At 28.4% G+C, this 21,480-nt stretch overlaps 2 protein-coding genes across 2 annotated transcripts in view; both read left to right on the forward strand.

Annotated features, from left to right (window-relative positions):
* Positions 1–108: 108 nt before the first annotated feature.
* LOC113387110 (protein Cep89 homolog) lies at positions 109–3,488 on the forward strand. The gene is made up of 7 exons (XM_026624833.1): positions 109–381; positions 473–738; positions 1,751–1,899; positions 2,501–2,664; positions 2,939–3,035; positions 3,157–3,262; positions 3,338–3,488. The coding sequence occupies exons 1-7, from the start codon at positions 109–111 to the stop codon at positions 3,486–3,488; spliced, it is 1,206 nt and encodes a 401-aa protein (XP_026480618.1).
* Positions 3,489–8,368: 4,880 nt separating this feature from the next.
* LOC113377297 (venom serine protease 34-like) overlaps positions 8,369–21,480 on the forward strand; it is a 23,923-nt gene continuing 10,811 nt past the window's right edge. The window contains exons 1-4 of the mRNA XM_026617561.1: positions 8,369–8,377; positions 10,935–11,146; positions 11,976–12,102; positions 12,750–12,847. Coding sequence (XP_026473346.1) covers positions 8,371–8,377; positions 10,935–11,146; positions 11,976–12,102; positions 12,750–12,847 — 444 coding nt within the window. The 5' untranslated portion in view covers positions 8,369–8,370. The remainder of the gene's footprint in view (positions 8,378–10,934; positions 11,147–11,975; positions 12,103–12,749; positions 12,848–21,480) is intronic.

Here is a 21,480-nt window from a genome sequence, read left to right on the forward strand (position 1 = left end):
AATAATAAATGTCCATTGCGTACAATTTGTCAGTTTCATAAATTTTATTAACACATGAAGAGTATGCCAAGTTAAAAACATATAATATGTAATAATTTATTGCTAAATATGAATGATGTTCCTGAAATTGGGCAAACATCAAAGATGACAAGTGCTAGTGGAGACTACAAATCCAAAGATAAAAGTATAATTAGTAATCAGTTCTCTAAAGAAAGAGCTCCTGTGCCGGCGCACAAAACATTTTCAGCAAATTTTGGACATGGACTTGAAAACCTACCAAGAAAAAAATCAGCAACGAAGAAACAACGGCATTCTTGCAAAAATAAAAATGTAGAAAAATATCATAAATTGAAACGATTGTGTAAGGAATATGACCATAAAGTAAGTTTATAATAATGTTTTGTTTTATTGTGCTTGATCATAGAATTCTGCAGTTGTATAAAGGACTTTCTACTGTTATATATATTTGTAGAATTTTATTCTTCAACAACAAATATGCGTGCTTAAAGAAAAATTATCGTCATTACGAAGTTGCAATGAAGAGTTTGCATTAGAAAACGGTAAATTAAGATTAAAACTGAATTCATTAACTGAGGATTTTGTGGAAAATAAAATTGACCCCACTATTGAACCACGCACCGAAGAAATTGAAACTCTCAAGACCCAAATTGATAAATATAAATGTGAAAATCATCAACTAGAACAAGATTTACATATGATGAAGATCTTAGTTTACAGGTAACTCAATTTTCGATTATATAATTATACTAGCAAACCCGACGAACTCCGTTTCGCCACCAGATGGTTTCGTGAAAAAGATGAAAAAAATGTATGTTTGTTTTATATTTGAAAAGGAAAAATTTGATTTTATTGCATAACAGTAATGAATTTATTTAGATTACAAAAATGAAGTGTTTTTTAGTTGAACTTCTCTAAGTAAATGAAAGTGAAACCGCAAATTATCCTTTTCATTGAAGTGCTCTTTGGTAAACCACATTTTTTGTTTTTTGGCCTGGCGTTAACACAAACAAAGCGGAGGGTTTTCCAACTCGTGAATAGGCAACGTATAACTGCCCATGTGAAAAACAATGATTTTCTAAATAATCTATTTGAAATTTTTCGCGCAAACACAAAGCGATTGGCCTTGCGCCTTGTTATTGCGAACGCAAGGCGAACTGGAATTTGCAATCGTTTGAAGTCAAACGGAAGACCCGTCGGAATCATTGGTATGTCATCGAATCGCCAGCAATTTTTGATTGAATGGTGATATTTAGTGCGTGTACATCATTATTCTTTGCGACAAGAATTGTTCGTTGACTTAACCAAGCATAATTCTGATAGTTCTCACTAATGTCATTACTCGATTTTTAATTACGGTGCATGAAGTTCCAGCAGTTTGCATTAAGGCACGATGCCATGCACTACTAATTTTCTTAGTTATAAATCTTGCGGAGCCCGAGACCTTTCCAACGAAAATTGTCGAAATCGGTTCGTGAGTTCTGGATTTATTTCGTCAGGAAGGAAAACCCGACTTATTTTTATATATATATAGAAGATAATCGATTATAATTTATACCGTTGAGCAATTCTTATCACTTTTGGTTTTGAAACATAGATAGCCGAGTCTCAGACTTATTGAATACCAATATCAAACATTGGTCAACTCGGTTTAGAGGATTATGATAATTAGTACATGAGAATTGCCACAGAACACAATATAATGTTATTTTTTTTGCCTCTTTTGTTTTAGATTAAATGTCCAATTGGAAAGATACCAAGATAAACTTGCTAACGCTGCTGATAAAAATACCACAAAAGGTATTCTTGAATCTAGCTCAGCGTCTCAAACTCCGCTTCCTGAGCCTATGAACTGGGGTCGAGTCAACACCCATACTTTAGGTATTTAGTTCAGAAGTAAGCAATATCAATAAATACTATGCGTTAATATTGAACATGACAATATCTTATATATATATATATATATATATATATATATATAAATATTTAAATAACACGATTGCGCAATTTGTTTGCAATATTAATACCAGGCTAAATGATATTTTTAATACATATTTACCACTCAGCAATAATAATCAGTTTATGATTTGCCAGTACATCATTTCGTTTACTTATTTGATTGTCTATTTTTCTTATTTTTAATGTGGATTAAGGGAATTAACATATTCATTACAATCAGATTAAATTTCAATTATTATTACTAATTCAATTTATACTGCATGGCTAAAGTGAATATGATTTAATAATTAGGTTAAATTTTGCACTCGTCTTACACAAATTAATAGAACAATTTTGATCACACATATACATACTTAAATTTATAAAAGGTACTTTCACATAACTATTTTATTACTTAAAGGATATAAATTATTTTTGCATAGTTTTGTTTTTTCATAAAATTTAAATTAAAAAACGTATGTATTTTTAATTCAGATTTATCGACCAGCATTTAAACAAAACAACAAATAAATTTGATTTATAGCTCCTCTTCTAAATGCATTATCGCATTCGATTTGTGAGAAAACAGAATTAATTCATAAATGTGAAGATACTATGAACACATTTACGTGGAAAATGAAGGAAATTCTAATGGAGAATGAACATCTTCACAATAAATTGAAAGATATCGAAATACTTAAAAAGCACGTAAGTTTTAGTTTGCTTTTGTTTTTAAAATATGATTATTTGCAAACATATATTAATTGTTTACTTGGTGCTTGTAATGTTATGTCTACACAGTATGTATAGACATTTAAGTAAATATCAAAATGTAAGTAAATTGTGACCGTATATACTTTAATTGCAATCATTTATCTTATCTATCATAATATTTCATTAGTGTAATAAAATTTGTAATTTGCAAAAGCAATTAAATGTTTTGCAAATATTACTTTTATACGCATAATTTTATTTACTAAAGGTAGTAGTCTGGAAATCTCGATCCGAAATTCTGATGCAGAAGAATAACTTTTTGAATAAGAAACTTTTACAAATTCTGACATGTTACGAAAATAAGAGTAAGTATTTTAATACAATTCTTAATAAATCTTATTTTATCAAAATTTCTCAACACAATTGTTGAATTTATTTTGAAGTAAACCATTTTTAAAAAATAATATTTGGTGAATACTTTTGTAGTAAAATCAATGGCTTTGAGTTATAATAACTTATATGAGCAGTATATTAAGATCAACAAGGAAGTTCAAGCCAATTCAATGCAAACAAAGGACTTGGACTTGGAAAAGTAACTAATGATATTTTTGCTTTTATATTATAACAAATGCTAATTAATGTTTATGCGATATAAATATTATTTAAGATTGCAAGAAGAGCGCCAAACTAAATCGTACACAGATAGTGTAAAATTGAAAGAGGCAATAAATTCTTTAGAATATGAATTATCAAACCTCAAAAAGAAAAACGACGAAATAACGGAAAAGTATGCTGCCGAAAAACAGAATTCTGAGTAAATTATAGAAAATTTAATTTTCAAATATTAATAGTAGTTTAAGTACTTTTAAATTTTTAAATTTTAGGAAAAAATCGGAAAAAATAAAGAAACTAGAACTAACCTTGCAGCAAGTATCATGTTGGAAAAAAGTATACCAATCCAGTCAAGACGCAGTGAAGGTATTTAAATTAATTTTTCTTTATAATATAGTATAACATATGTATATAAAGCTATACAAATATAAAAAAAAATTTTTTTTAAATATTAGACATTTAAAATTTATGGTCCAAAATTTAAAGTGTTCAATTTCAGGGCTCTATTTGTTGTAAATCCAACTGTAAAAATTTTTAAATTAGAAATATTTCAATTAATTTAAAAATATAATTTTACAAATAATATTCAAACACAACTCTAATAATTCTGTGGTTTTACAGATGATACATGTAGAATATTTGCATCATTACAAAATTTATATTACATCAATTTTATAATGCTTTATTCTGTTTAATTGTAGAACTCGCAACAAAGTATATGGAAAGATATGACAAAAATGGAAAATTTAATTATTTCGAAAGAGAAGCAATATAAAAGCTTGAAGAAAAAATATTACAATGACATAATAAAAATTCAAAATGATCTACTATTGAAAGAAAATTATGTGCAAGAAATTTTGGCAAAATTTAGGACACATTTACAGGAGTGCACTCATCAACAATTTTTGCAAGCTAAACAGCAATCTGCAAAATAATAATTTTAATCATATGTAATATGCATATGTCAAAATGTATATAATTGTATATATGCTGTGTGAAATCAATGAAATTATATTTATAAAATATGTCTACAGTTTTTATAAAAATCAAAAACAACTAGTTTCATTTTATGTTATCACGGTAGGAATATTTCAAAATCTTCATTTATTACAAAAATAGGCAAAAATTTCACTAACAATCAAAACCTCAGGTTTCCTTTTGGGATTTTGATGGAACTTTGCTTAATGATAGAGTTGACAGTCAAAATGAACCTTTCAAAATATTACAGGCCTCTAAGAAGAGGTTTTATTACAAAAATTAATTAGAGACCTGAGAACTAGGCTATACGCTATAAGTACGCCTACAAAGTCCTATTTCAATAAGTCGATGTTCAACTTACACATTTTTTATATTTTTTATTTTATTTTTTATATCATTGTGGTTAAGTATTTAAAATATTGTTTATAAAAATTTATTACAACATGTATCTCGGTTATAATGTTAACATAACATTAATAGAAAATAATTGATATTAATCTTTAAGTATGTTTAATCATTTTCCAGTTTTCACCAACTATCTTATCATTATTAAGTTGAATAAAACAAATACATATTGTTCAATTTATGTTATCAACTGCAAATACATAAATTACATGTGTTATTATTTTCACACATAGCAAAAAATTTTATGTTTTATACTTATTATTCTGTATGCAAGGTTATAATGATATTTTTGTAATTTATTCATTTTTTGGAAATATTTCAACAGCTTCGATATAAGTAAATATATACAGGAATATATTAATGCAAAACACGTGGCTGGTGCTGATTCAATTATGTCGTTTACATAGTTGAGGAAAATAACTATTTTTCTACATTTCTAATAACTAGTTACTAATAATTTATTGAGAAACTAATCAAACATCTGTGACGCACCCGAATTATAGTTTTTCACATTAATTATCGCGTATAGAGAGCTTGTTGAGTACTGATCGTCAAAATTATACTTTAAACAAGTCGCAAGTGGCATTTTGCCTTGAGAAAAGATACAGGCCTATTAATGAGAATAGAGATTTAGTTATTTAGATAAAAAAATTCAACTGTTTATTTCAAAAATATTTTTTGCGTTTTTTAATTGATGACTTTCAAACAAACTTATAATATCTGCATTTGTTTTAATTAATTTGAATAAACACCCGCTTTATGTTCTAAAAGCATGGTCAATCATTCCAAACTTTGATGAAATTTTAAAGTTCGACCCCTTTTCGTAGTATCTAATATAGTATTTAAAGATGTTCTAAAAGACCTTAAACTCTATCATCATAAAAAGTTTCATTAAAAGTAACGACCCAGCCGATTTTTCCAAAAACTAAACAGCACTATTCCGAACTGATATCATTCGATCAGTTTTTAATTTTCAAAATCAATTCAGGATTTTTGGCTACAACGTGGAAAAGCATGTTGCACTCTCTATTAAAATCGTTTGCATAAAAAGCGGCTCGGCCGATCCTCTTGCAAAACTAATCAGACTTTATCAAGTATTAATAAATGTCTTTGAAATTGCGATTTGCTAATTTTATGTTTTTTTGGCGTTTCATAAATTATAGAGCCATTTGTTAATATTTGACAAAGACAGATTAGTTTTGCAAGAGGATCGGCCGAGCCGCTTTTGTGCAAACAATCATAAAGGCAAATCCATAGATTTTAAACCGAAAACTTAAACTTCTTCTTAGTGAAGTAGAAGAAAATAAGTAAATTAGTAAACAATTGAAGTTGGGAGCTCCGTGAGCTCCGGAGGCAAAACTAATCAGTATGGCAACTTCAGTCCAGTACGAAAATAAATGAGTACATTTCATTGAATGTATTATAATAATTTCTTTTTCTTTAAAAATGATAAAATCTAATAGTTTAGTAATCTAGCTCTTCATTTGTTTTTCTCTTTTGAACTCCTCCTTTTCGTACTGTACGAATAATCGAGGCTAGATGGAGGTGGCCATCCTCCAATGCTCTAATGTTGTACAATAGAATAGATTAGTTGTAAACATTGAGCATTTGTTTTATAAAGATCGACTTTGAAAGATCTAATCTTGGTGTGGTGTACTTATCCTTTTCTCCAACAATATTTGGTTTGTTCGGTTTAAAATCAAGATAACAGAGTGCCACAGCTAAAGAAGTTTCAATGTCAAGTAAGATTAATAATTAATTATATGTAAAAAAAATAATTCTACCCTATGGCCGTGAAAGGGGGTTTTATGTCTTATAGATCTATTTCACATTTTATATGATCAAATTGCATGGTATATGTAGCCAAGTAGATCGAAATCTGATTCATTATAAAACTTATGTCATACTATTAACTCGCTGTGCATATATTAACACACAAACAGTTACACATTTGCCGTATAGTAAAAATTTTATCTACTAATCATAGATAAGGAAATCTGCTGCTAATCTTTCAACTAAATCATAGAAATTTTCATCCAATAGAAATTATAGAATCGAAAAAAAATCATTAATACAAATAATTCAAACTGTTGACCAAAATTCAAACTACAAACTCTTGAAGTTCATCAATCAACAAAATTTATGAATATAAAAATATGTTTTTTTTGTTATTTTTGAATAGCAATCGTTAAATAGCAATAGTTCCATAAGCACAACAGTGCTAATTTTGATTTAATATTAGTCTGTGTCAGATGGCAACCCAATCAGTTGTCACATCTCTGTACGATAAATTAGTATTAGAATTTCTGTAATAGGGCGAATATTTTTATTGGTACAGCAATGCCGGGTGAAGGCTATTTACACTTGGAAACATATTGCTATCTATATTTTCAAGTAAAAATTGTTGTCACTGCTGCCTGACAACAGGCTACTCGAAGTGGGTATCAAAACCGGGACCTCTGAATCAAGTTCCGTTACCTACGGGCGAGCCCCATGAAAATATGTAAAAATATAAATATTGGATTACATGTTTGTACATAGTATAAAACATTATATACAGCTAAGATGATCTAAATGCAAAATGCCAGATTGTAGGTGACCAGGTAATAATTGCGGATAACACCTGAATAATTCAGAGGGCTTTATATGTTACACGTTTAGCATAAAATTAGTTAACCGATAAAAATTCCGTGTGGCATGGCATTGATTTAACAGTTAACTTTGATTTTATATGTATATCAGTGGAATTTTGTATTAACACACTATACTCTATATTTAAAGTTAATAAGTTATAAGTTACAGACGTTTCGACATCAAGTTTCGGCTCACATATATATGCACAAAAGCATACTTATTCCAATTTTGATTTGAATGAAATGCAACGTCGAGAAAACGAAATTTGCAAATCGGATTTTCTGGCAAAAACATAAACTTTTTCTCCAGAAAGGTAAAAATAGGAAAATAGAAACTGTGAAAAAACAGCAATTTATTACCACACTATTATTTGATATCAAAAACAACATATTAAAAATTTGACTGTGGTGCAGAAAATTTAAAAACATATTAGAAATTGAAGTGGCAGAAAATTTAAAACCTGTACTTCTAAGGTGCCAAAAGTGTTAGAAAAAGTTAGAAACATTTGTCCTTTGATAGTCAAATTTCTTTTGATTCACATACAAGCATACACACTTTTTCAAATTTTAGAGTCAAACGTTTCAAAATTATTGAAACGTGAATAAACCGTTATATAAAAATATAACGAAGCGAATTTTCTGGATAAAATATGAACTTCTTCAGAAAAAATCTCAGTTGTTATTTCACATGTTTTTTAAATATCTGATATTCTAACATTATATATTGACAGAGCTTCAGGTTAGTTATTGCATATTTATCTGTAACGCAATAAAACATTAAAAAGCTTAAATGCATATTATTGAATTCACACAAAACACTATTTGTTATACGTTTCTGTAAATTTTCTATTCTATGTACTGATAAGAATCTACCATCAATTGTGATAAACAACCATTCATATTCATAATTTATATACAAAAACTTGAGTTCTTAATTAACCGTTTCTTATCAGTTGCAGCAAACACATTTACAAATATTATTATAAAGAGGTACATTTTTAGAACGTTTTATTGTCATATGGTCTTGTGATAAAGTGTCGTGATCTTCAAAGTGCAAAAAATCTACTCTGCTATGATTGGTAAGTAATTCATTTTAATTAAATAGTAAGATAAAATCACTATTTCATTAATAATGCGTAGTTTCATTTGTCAATAATAAAATTAGAAAAAACTAAATTATACCTATAAATCTGCTTATTAACTAGTGGTAAATTTTGGTAGACTCTCTCGTACAATTTTTTTTAGTTTAGCGTAAGAGTTTTTTGTCTGCTCAAATATAATTCAGTGGAAAAAGATTATCTTTCGTGTCACTCCAAAGTTTTTATTTTTTTTTAATTATCCATTAATTCATGCATCCTTTACCCCGCAATTTTACTTTTGAAAATATTTAGCCAACTTATTATTCATCTTTTTGCCCAGATTTAGCCTTTTTTCCTGCCTTTTATGTATTCTACTCTTTTCTTCTATCGCTTAATAATAGGTAGCTCGTAGCTCGTAGCTCTAAAGCAGTGAATTCCAAAGTGCTCCATATGGAACCCCAATCTACGACAACTTGCAAGGGGGTTTATGTCGGTAAAAAAGATTTTTAGTAATCTACGGAATTAAAATGTGGAGCACGATATTGGATTTCAAAAACCCATGCTAATATCTGTTCACTCATATGGTTATATCTTATGATATAAATACAAGTACTTATGTACAATATTAATGAAAAAATTTAAGGAGTAATAAAAATTATTACATATCTATAATATAAAAATGAATCGCAAAATGTGTTGGTAAGCGCATAATTCAACAACGCCTGGATCAATTTGGCCAATTCTTTTTTAAAAATGTTCGTTGAAGTCCAAGGATAGTTCTTACGGCGAGAAAAAATCGAATAATTGCCGGGAAACCCCTAAAAACAGGGCAACAAGTCAATGGAGCGTTTTGGGTCTTAATTTTTTTTACTGTGCTCCAATTCGTATGATATTTTAAAATAAGGTTTACATTACTCTCAAGTTTAAAAGTGAAAATAATTTAGACTTCTTTGCCATTTCCCGGGAGGGTGCCCTCTTAGTGGTAGAATTTTATTTTTCTCAAAATAACGTCGGATATCGATATAAAAAACTAATTATAAGAAAAAAAATGTTTTATAATGTTTTTCAAAAAAGCAAAAACTCGTCATTTTATTTAAAGCAAATGTACATTTACGATCCATATGGGTGGATGTATATTTCGGTATAGACTGTAGTGTAAAAAACATTTTAACTAATTGGTAAATATCAGTATAGGTTATTAAAAAAAATTGTTATCTAGTATGATTATATAAATGTGTAAGTTGTTGGATGTAGATATTTGCTTCGCGGTTGCAATTTGTTAAAATTTGCAAAGACCCTATACGCTAGTCTTTGAAAAGCTTGTGCTTGGCAAGATTTTTTACGAATTTTCAGACTATATCTAAGAATTTCAATATTCTAAAGGTTTAAAACAAATGTTTGCAGAATATAATATCGTTAATTTGCAACAGCCATCCTAATTAGACAAAGCCAATTAAGCATTTCTTGTTCTATTTGAGCAAAATATTTATATTTTGAAACTAAGTTTGAGATTTGTTTCTGAAGTTCAACCTAAGGTTGAATATGAAAATGGATATCAGCAATTCTCGATGAAAAAAACATATTTATTTATTTATTTATTTATTTATTTAAATATATAACCCACAGATTTCTCCAAGAGGACTCAAAAATACAATTATTTGACATAATGAATAACAATTAAAATATACACAAAATTACAATATATAGTTAGTAACATATACGCTACTCATTACATATTATACTTTTTAATCGATTTCAAATCATAAAAATAATAGAAAATGGTAATAACTTAATATTAAAACATCATCAATATAACACTTAACATTCACCTTATTGACTACCTTATTTTGAACTCAATTAAGAAATGTGTAACCTAACATAAGTTATGTTATAAATTTTAAATACTAATCTTCAGTAGGAACGATTAAAAATTTACAAAAAAATCAATATCATATTTTAAAGAGATCGATCGTCAATACATTATTTTTATTCAATATTTTTTAGTTAAATTGATAAATATTTATTCATTTAGATTATACCTATGCAAAACAAAAGATTATGCCTACTAGGTATCCATTGCCATAAATATTTATAACAATAATAATAACAACTTGCAAAATTAGAACATTTCTTTCAAGTTAAAATTTCAAATTGAAAACTAATTTGAATTAACTTTTGACTATTGTTACCACTTTTTAACAACCCGAAGAAAAAGTTTATGTATTTGCCAGAAAATCCAATTTGCTTACTTTATGCTTTCTGGACGCTTGAGTCATCTTAACTCGAAGCCAGTTGGAAAACGTGATATATCACACTCACATAACAATAATTTGTAGAAAATTATAAAATTAAGAGTCATAAATAGTTTTGTCGACTAAAAATCTATCATGCAAATTTAGATAAATAAAAAATTAAATTTTTTTTTTTATTTTAATAAATTACCATTATTAATAAAAATGGTAAAAAAACTTTATTGAAAGTTTCACTGTTAATTCCGTACCATATTTTTTCTGGAAATGAAGTTGGATGTAAAAAGTAATTCTTACTAATTTTCCAGCACTTTTAATTTTGCTCGTGGCTTGGCCTGTGGTCAATGGCCAGTATTCAAACTGTGATTATTACCAGAATATGCAGTTGGACATGGATTACTATGTATATTCACCAAACTATCCATCCAACTATCCTCCTGGTTCTTCATGTAGATGGTACGCCGAAGCACCAATCGGATCAAGAATTACTCTTACATGTTCATACATTGAGCTTCCACAGGTAATTAAATAGAGACTCAAATAATGAAATAGCTAAAACATTTAATATGTTTTGTATGTTCTCTTTAAATAATTAAAATAACTAGTAGTGCAAATCGTTGGGTCTTGATACAAATTGGAACTTCAAAAGCTAAAATTTTAATTTTTTTGAATTATGAAAAATATATTTCTATACTTTACAAACGTTTTTCAAAACACATATTATTGCGATTATTTAATTTATAAAATGCTTATTTTTATTTAAATTCGAAAATTAGATGTAAATTCTATTAATATTTGTTTATAACCAAATGTAAATTTTAATACATTGTCATTCATAAATATGTTGAAATTCTTGTATTGGAAGGGAAGCCAAAAGTTTGCAAAATTATTTGATAAGTGAATAATAATTTTTAACCTATACAAATGATTTGCTAAATCTACAAAAATCTTGGATATCTAATTGTTGAATATATCATGATAGTTATGAAAAAAGTATCCAAAATAAATGGCGCCCTTAACCCTTTCCACTCGGATGCCGCCGTGAAAAGCCATTTTGGTCCCTAAACGACTAATACCTACTAATCGCATTGTTAATGAAAATCAGTTTGTTCAATCTGTATAATCGCCATTCTCTTTAAAGTAGCATGAAATCATTTTAAACTATATAAAATAGTTTTTTTCTGCATAAATGTTCTAATAAATATATAATGTACTAATTATTGACCATGATTACTTAATTTATAAAAAAATTTAAAAAAAAATAATATAGTTAAATTAATTAGCATATAAGTTATTTTTCAAATTGAATATAATACTATCGGCAATTTTTTTTTTTTACATTTTTTCAGTCAACTAACTGTGATAATGATCGACTCCTTATTTCACCAGCTGGAAAAGTGGATTTGTCAGATGCACAACGTTATTGCGGAAAAGGAACGTTGACGCAAGTATCTACAGCTAATACTATGAATATAGGTATAATTTGTTTTCATATAATCTTTTCTCATTTTAAATAAAGCACACACAGATATATATCTATGTATGTCACCCAATTAACGAGTACATTGTAAATATATTATTTTTATAAGGTGTATTCTTATCTACATCAACGATTTACCTGTTCCTAAAAATCTTTGTGATTTTATTTAATCTGCGAGAAACACCAGCCTTATCATAACTAAATGTCTTAAGAAATTACTATGCATATAAATAAAATGTTCTTCTGTTCTTGTTTTTGTTGGTTCAACGAAAACAATCTCATCTGAACTAATGATAAATCTCAAAACATTTTATTTGGTACAAAAAATCGATTATCCAAAAATATTAACGCATTACGACCGTTAAGGATATAGCACATGATTTTTCTCAAGTGTCAAAATTTCTTGGAAAATTGTAAATGAAACAATGAAACGAGCCAAATTTTTACTGCTATTCACAACTAGTATTTCTCAAAAAGTAAAAGTGGCCATATTGGTTTTGAATTTTAACGTAAAGTTGGGCCAAATTGATTTTGTATTTGGCCTTTTATTGTGACTAATTTATTTTATTATCAAATTAAGTTTTTACTCTAATATTTATTAGCAGTTTTATTCAACCTAATAATTAACTATTTGAAATTTTAGTTCTACATTCTGTGAATAATGGTGGTAGTGGAAGATTTTTATGTTCAATTAGAGCCACACAGTCAGCTCAGCAATGCAATTGTGGGTGGAAAAAAACGGTATGTACTTTTGATTATAATATTTGGAATGTAATATTTTGTATTTTTTTATAATAAAAATATAATATTAATTATACAAAAACATAGTTATTTCATAATTGTATTAATTATTGGATTTTTTTCAACAAATGACGTTTTTGGTGTAGACCCAGAGACATAAATTAATAAAGCTGCAATTTTAAATTTTTTTAGTGACTGTATTGGTAACCGAATTGATGATCTGACATATATATATATATATATATATATATATATATATATATATAATAAAATTGTTTCTTGGGCATCCATCCAGTAATTAAAAAACAGTTTTAATGAAAAATGTTTTTATTTATAGAGAACATACGTTTCGGGTCTGGATTTGACCCATCTTCAGTGCTACAATTAAATAATTCAGGGTTACAAATTAAAACAATATAAAAAAATACATAATTAACAGACAAAAATAAGTAAAACAATGTATATGAAAAGTATATATGAAAAACAACCATAAAATAAACAATGTAAAGAAACTCACCATACAAATAAACTTTGAAAAACAACACAAAAACACAAAATTGCACGAAAAATAAATAAAAGTGAAATAAAAAATTGATGAAACGTCGAGTTATGAAAAATTTTTAAAAAAATTATAAAATTAAAATGAATGATATATTTTATTATAAAAAAGCTTATTCCAAACGAACATGTTGTTAGTTTGGAAGTTGTATTACGAGTGTGTACGAGAGTAAAATGTGTGCGAACGTGTTTGCGGAAAATACTGGAAACTGTATCGTCATTGGTGAGAGAACGGGATAGAGAGAATTTTGGTGGTTCCATATTACGAAGATTTTCTCAACGATCATGCGCAGTAGGAACATAGTAAAAAATTTATATATGTGCAAGACATCCATAATCAAATCCCAAAAATATGTGAATGAAGAGAAAATTATTAAGAAAAAGTATAGATATTAACAGAAAAACGATAATAGTTATGGAACGATAAAAGTTACATAAAAAATTATAACATAACATATATATGTATATATAAACGCAAAACAATAAATGTAATATATGTATACACATACACATACACATATATGCATACACAAAAGAATATGTAGAATACATAAAAGAAATGTTAGGATGTATTGCGCATATTGAAAAAATTATTTGAAGCATCGCGGTAAATATTGCAAAGAGAAGCCGAATCAAATCGTTTGTTAATAGAAGGTAATATTTGTATGAAAATACTCTCAGCGAACTTCCTGCGTAAAATGTTAGATTCACGATGAATAACTCTTGGATTGGTGAAATTAAAAGAATGTTTAAATTTGGAGACATGCTCGGTGATCATGGTTTTATTTTGTTTTCTGTTCAAACTATTAAGTTCGTGTTGGCGCATTCTTTTTGAGAGAAATTGTGAAGTTTCTCCAACATAACAGCTTGAACAATCATTACAATCAATGACATATACGATGTTTGAAGTGCGGGAAATAGGGGTAGGAGTTTTTAAATTAGTGTATAAGTCTGAGAGAGTGTGTCCAGTCGAACACACTAGCTTCAGACCAACGGATGAAAAAAGTTTTTTCCATGAGTGGAAAAGGCAGTCAATGTACGGTAATGAGATGAAGGAATTGAGAGATAGTGAATTTTCAGGAGGCTTCACAAGGTTTTGTGAAATGATACTATTTTGTTGTGATTGGGAGGTAAATAAGGAAGCTGTACGGAATTTATTACGAAGAAAGGGTAATCTATTATTTATTACTGAGCGTAAAAGTTGTAGTGGATAGGAATTATTTTGAAGGGTAGAATATATCAAATTAATATTTTTTTCCCAATGTGATGGATGAGAAAGAAGGATGGCATGATCTAGTAAGTTGATGATGGATGCAATCTTGGTAGATTTGGGGTGATAGGAATGGTAGTTCAAATAGCGTCCAGACCAAGTGGATTTTTGATACCAACATGTAGTGATAGAGTTGTTATTTATGAAAAGAGTAATATCTAAAAAATTAATGGAGTTGTTAAATTGAGTCTCTAAGGTAAAACTAAGGTGTGAGTCAAAATTATTAAAAGAATTTAGGAAATTGGTTATGTTATAAGTAGGAATGCAAGTTAAAATGTCGTCAACGTAACGTTTGTAAAAAGAGGTACATATGACAAGGTATTAAGAGTAGAGTTCTCTAGGAACTGCATACAAAGTTCAGCAAGAGGGGCACTCAAACTGGAACCCATTGGGGTGCCAAATTTTTGTTTAAAAAAGGAGTCGTTGAACGAAAAATAAGTATTGGAAATAATGAATTTAATACATTTCAGGAACCAAGAAAAATTGAAATCTGTGTGTTTGCTGATATCAGCCCATTTATGGTCTATGGCAGAGAGGATAAGGTCAGGTGAAATGTTAGTGAAGAGGGAAACAACATCTAAACTTATAAAGGAAAAATCAGATGGTACATTGAGGGAGTTAAGTTCGGGAATGAGTTCAAAAGAATTTTTGACAAAATGGGGAGAATTATGAGTGATATTGGACAAAATTGAACTAATAAATTTGGATAATTTGCAAAGAGGGGAATTTAAGTCAGCAACTATTGGTCGAAGGGGAAAGCCATCTTTGTGGATTTTGGGAAGACAATAAAGTTTTGGGGAAATGGGATTGTAAGTTTTTAATTGTAGAGAGAGAGGTTTGGGAATTTGTTTGTTTTCTATGAGTGAATCAATGAATTTCAAAGTATTCCGATTTATAAGGTCGGTGGGATCTGAATTTATAGGCTCGTAAGTGTTTATATCAGCTAGGAGGGACATGGATTTGGAAATATAGTCATCTTTGTTCATGATAACCGTCATGTTACCCTTATCTGCCCTGGTAACAACAATTTCTGGGTGTTGTTTGATAAAGGATTTGCAAAGGTGGATATCTTTGAGTAATTCTTTATGTTGATGAAAGTTAGAAATGTCAAATTTGAAAAATGAATTAAGTTGGTTGCAAAAAATAGATTTAATGCGGTTTTTTTCATTGATATCTTTTAAATTACGTAAACTATATTCTAAAGAGCTAAGTGTTTTGACAAAATTAAACGATTTTTTCTGTTGTGGAATGGAAAATTTGGGACCTAATGCTAAAATATTCAAAACATTGGATGGGATGTCTAAATCTGAAATGTTTTTAACCCATTTATTGATGATATCAGGGTTTATATTTAATTTGGATTCGTTAGACTTTTTCGAATAAAGGGTATTGAATTTTTTAATGAAGGATTTTTTTGACATATTAAAAGAATTATTGAATCTAGAGTTTTCGAAATCTAAAAAATTGTTAATGTCAATGTGATTATTAATAGTGGAAAATAAGGATTGGATGTTGTAATTTAGAGATTTATTTATGTTATCAATAGAGGTAATACAATGTTTGATTTCTAGATTCAGCAACATAAAGGAGAAAGAAAGCTTTTTATTTTTAAAATAATTGGAATTTAGATGATCAAAGTTTGTTAATTTGAAATCAAAGGATTTTGGTAGGAGTTTTTCTTTACGACAACGAAGTAAAAAAGTTCTTTTGTTGGTGACGATAGCCAGTTTTGAGAAAAGGTTTGAAATAGTTTTAAATAAAATGAGTTTGGTAGGTCCATAGCAATGGAAAATGTACTCGAAAAAAGATGGAGAAGAGTAAGGAATGCATTGTGTAAAACTATTATGAAAATAATTGTTGTAACGGTAAATTGACGAATTATTGAAATTATTATAATTCTGTGTGTAAGTTGGATATTGATAAGAGGAACGATTATTATGTCTTACCTTATTTGTATGGAGAGCACTATTCACATATATAGTATTGAAATTATGGTTATTTTGAAAATTCATGTTGTTAAAATTAAAAAACACTTGTAAAAGTTCTTGAAAATGATCAAAATCTTGGAACTTGTAACTTCAGTGTAGTATTGGTTATGAGTGTCCTAACAAGGAAGTCTTGATATGTAGGTTTCGTAAGAGTCTTAAAACTTGTAGAATATTTGAAAAACAGTGTCTTGAGAATGAACAAAAAAATCTTGAATATTTTATGTTGAAATTGTCCAATTTTTCAGCCCTTGGATTATATAAAGCGAGAGGTTTTTCTTCAGATGGTGAAATAATATAATAAAATTGTTTCTTGGGCATCCATCCAGTAATTAAAAAACAGTTTTAATGAAAAATGTTTTTATTTATAGAGAACATACGTTTCGGGTCTGGATTTGACCCATCTTCAGTGCTACAATTAAATAATTCAGGGTTACAAATTAAAACAATATAAAAAAAATACATAATTAACAGACAAAAATAAGTAAAACAATGTATATGAAAAGTATATATGAAAAACAACCATAAAATAAACAATGTAAAGAAACTCACCATACAAATAAACTTTGAAAAACAACACAAAAACACAAAATTGCACGAAAAACTTAACTTTAACTTTTATTTATTTTTCGTGCAATTTTGTGTTTTTGTGTTGTTTTTCAAAGTTTATTTGTATGGTGAGTTTCTTTACATTGTTTATTTTATGGTTGTTTTTCATATATACTTTTCATATACATTGTTTTACTTATTTTTGTCTGTTAATTATGTATTTTTTATATTGTTTTAATTTGTAACCCTGAATTATTTAATTGTAGCACTGAAGATGGGTCAAATCCAGACCCGAAACGTATGTTCTCTATAAATAAAAACATTTTTCATTAAAACTGTTTTTTAATTACTGGATGGATGCCCAAGAAACAATTTTATTATATTATTTCACCATCTGAAGAAAAACCTCTCGCTTTATATAATCCAAGGGCTGAAAAATTGGACAATTTCAACATAAAATATTCAAGATTTTTTTGTTCATTCTCAAGACACTGTTTTTCAAATATTCTACAAGTTTTAAGACTCTTACGAAACCTACATATCAAGACTTCCTTGTTAGGACACTCATAACCAATACTACACTGAAGTTACAAGTTCCAAGATTTTGATCATTTTCAAGAACTTTTACAAGTGTTTTTTAATTTTAACAACATGAATTTTCAAAATAACCATAATTTCAATACTATATATGTGAATAGTGCTCTCCATACAAATAAGGTAAGACATAATAATCGTTCCTCTTATCAATATCCAACTTACACACAGAATTATAATAATTTCAATAATTCGTCAATTTACCGTTACAACAATTATTTTCATAATAGTTTTACACAATGCATTCCTTACTCTTCTCCATCTTTTTTCGAGTACATTTTCCATTGCTATGGACCTACCAAACTCATTTTATTTAAAACTATTTCAAACCTTTTCTCAAAACTGGCTATCGTCACCAACAAAAGAACTTTTTTACTTCGTTGTCGTAAAGAAAAACTCCTACCAAAATCCTTTGATTTCAAATTAACAAACTTTGATCATCTAAATTCCAATTATTTTAAAAATAAAAAGCTTTCTTTCTCCTTTATGTTGCTGAATCTAGAAATCAAACATTGTATTACCTCTATTGATAACATAAATAAATCTCTAAATTACAACATCCAATCCTTATTTTCCACTATTAATAATCACATTGACATTAACAATTTTTTAGATTTCGAAAACTCTAGATTCAATAATTCTTTTAATATGTCAAAAAAATCCTTCATTAAAAAATTCAATACCCTTTATTCGAAAAAGTCTAACGAATCCAAATTAAATATAAACCCTGATATCATCAATAAATGGGTTAAAAACATTTCAGATTTAGACATCCCATCCAATGTTTTGAATATTTTAGCATTAGGTCCCAAATTTTCCATTCCACAACAGAAAAAATCGTTTAATTTTGTCAAAACACTTAGCTCTTTAGAATATAGTTTACGTAATTTAAAAGATATCAATGAAAAAAACCGCATTAAATCTATTTTTTGCAACCAACTTAATTCATTTTTCAAATTTGACATTTCTAACTTTCATCAACATAAAGAATTACTCAAAGATATCCACCTTTGCAAATCCTTTATCAAACAACACCCAGAAATTGTTGTTACCAGGGCAGATAAGGGTAACATGACGGTTATCATGAACAAAGATGACTATATTTCCAAATCCATGTCCCTCCTATCTGATATAAACACTTACGAGCCTCAGATCCCACCGACCTTATAAATCGGAATACTTTGAAATTCATTGATTCACTCATAGAAAACAAACAAATTCCCAAACCTCTCTCTCTACAATTAAAAACTTACAATCCCATTCCCCAAAACTTTATTGTCTTCCCAAAATCCACAAAGATGGCTTTCCCTTCGACCAATAGTTGCTGACTTAAATTCCCCTCTTTGCAAATTATCCAAATTTATTAGTTCAATTTTGTCCAATATCACTCATAATTCTCCCATTTTGTCAAAATTCTTTTGAACTCATTCCCGAACTTAACTCCCTCAATGTACCATCTGATTTTTCCTTTATAAGTTTAGATGTTGTTTCCCTCTTCACTAACATTTCACCTGACCTTATCCTCTCTGCCATAGACCATAAATGGGCTGATATCAGCAACACACAGATTTCAATTTTCTTGGTTCCTGAAATGTATTAAATTCATTATTTCCAATACTTATTTTTTCGTTCAACGACTCCTTTTTTAAACAAAATTTGGCACCCCAATGGTTTCCAGTTTGAGTGCCCCTCTTGCTGAACTTTGTATGCAGTTCCTAGAGAACTCTACTCTTAATACCTTGTCATATGTACCTCTTTTTTACAAACGTTACGTTGACGACATTTTAACTTGCATTCCTACTTATAACATAACCAATTTCCTAAATTCTTTTAATAATTTTGACTCACACCTTAGTTTTACCTTAGAGACTCAATTTAACACTCCATTAATTTTTTAGATATTACTCTTTTCATAATAACAACTCTATCACTACATGTTGGTATCAAAAATCCACTTGGTCTGGACGCTATTTAAACTACCATTCCTATCACCACCAATCTACCAAGATTGCATCCATCATCAACTTACTAGATCATGCCATCCTTCTTTCTCATCCATCACATTGGGAAAAAAATATTAATTTGATATATTCTACCCTTCAAAATAATTCCTATCCACTACAACTTTTACGCTCAGATAATAAATAATAGATTACCCTTTCTTCGTAATAAATTCCGTACAGCTTCCTTATTTACCTCCCAATCACAACAAATAGTATCATTTCACAAAACCTTGTGAAGCCTCCTGAAAATTCACTATCTCTCAATTCCTTCATCTCATTACCGTACCTTGACGGCAGCTGCCTTTTCCACTCATGGAAAAACTTTTTTCATCCGTTGGTCGAAGCTAGTGTGTTCGACTGGACACACTCTCTCAGACTTATACACTAATTTAAAAACTCCTACCCCTATTTCCCGCACTTCAAACATCGTATATGTCATTGATTGTAATGATTGTTCAAGCTGTTATGTTGGAGAAACTTCACAATTTTCTCAAAAGAATGCGCCAACACGAACTTAATAGTTTGAACAGAAAACAATAAAACCATGATCACCGAGCATGTCTCCAATTAAACATCTTTTAATTTCACCAATCCAAGATTATTCATCGTGAATCTAACATTTTACGCAGGAAGTTCGCTGAGAGTATTTTCATACAAATATTACCTTCTATTAACACGATTTGATTCGGCTTCTCTTTTGCAATATTTACCGCGATGCTTCAAATATTTTTTTCAATATGCGCAATACATCCTAAACATTTTTTTTATGTATTCTAATTATTCTTTGTGTATGCATATATGTGTATGTGTATGTGTTTACATATATTACATTTATTGTTTTGCGTTTATATATACATATATATGTTAGGTTATAATTTTTTATGTAACTTTTATCGTTCCATAACTATTATCGTTTTTCTGTTTAATATCATACATTTTTCTTAATAAATTTTTCTCATTCACATATTTTTGGCTTTGATTATGGATGTCTTGCACATATATAAATTTTTTTACTAGTTTTCCTACTGCGCATGATCGTTGAGAAAATCTTCGTAATATGAACCACCAAAATTCTCTCTATCCCGTTCTCTCACCATTACGATACAGTTCCAGTATTTTTCCGCAAACACGTTCGCCCACATTTTACTCTCGTACACACTCGTAATACAACTTCCAAACTAACAACATGTTCGTTTGGAATAATCTTTTTTTATAATAAAATATATCATTCATTTTAATTTTACAATTTTTTTAAAATTTTTCATAACTCGACGTTTCATCAATTTTTTATTTCACTTTTATTTATTTTTCGTGCATTTTGTGTTTTTGTGTTTTTTTTCAAAGTTTATTTGTATGGTGAGTTTCTTTACATTGTTTATTTTATGGTTTTTTTCATATATACTTTTCATATACCTTGTTTTACTTATTTTTGTCTGTTAATTATGTATTTTTTTTATATTGTTTTAATTTGTAACCCTGAATTATTTAATTGTAGCACTGAAGGATGGGTCAATCCAGACCCGAAACGTATGTTCTCTATAAATAAAACATTTTTCATTAAAACTGTTTTTTAATTACTGGATGGAGCCCAAAAAACAATTTTATTATATTTTCACCATCTGAAGAAAAACCTCTCGCTTTATATATATATATATATATATATCTATATATATA

Source organism: Ctenocephalides felis, unplaced genomic scaffold (genome assembly GCF_003426905.1).
Source record: "Ctenocephalides felis isolate EL2017-DRISC unplaced genomic scaffold, ASM342690v1 CF-g0.4_SCAFFOLD_00845, whole genome shotgun sequence".
NCBI classification, from domain to species: domain Eukaryota; kingdom Metazoa; phylum Arthropoda; class Insecta; order Siphonaptera; family Pulicidae; genus Ctenocephalides; species Ctenocephalides felis.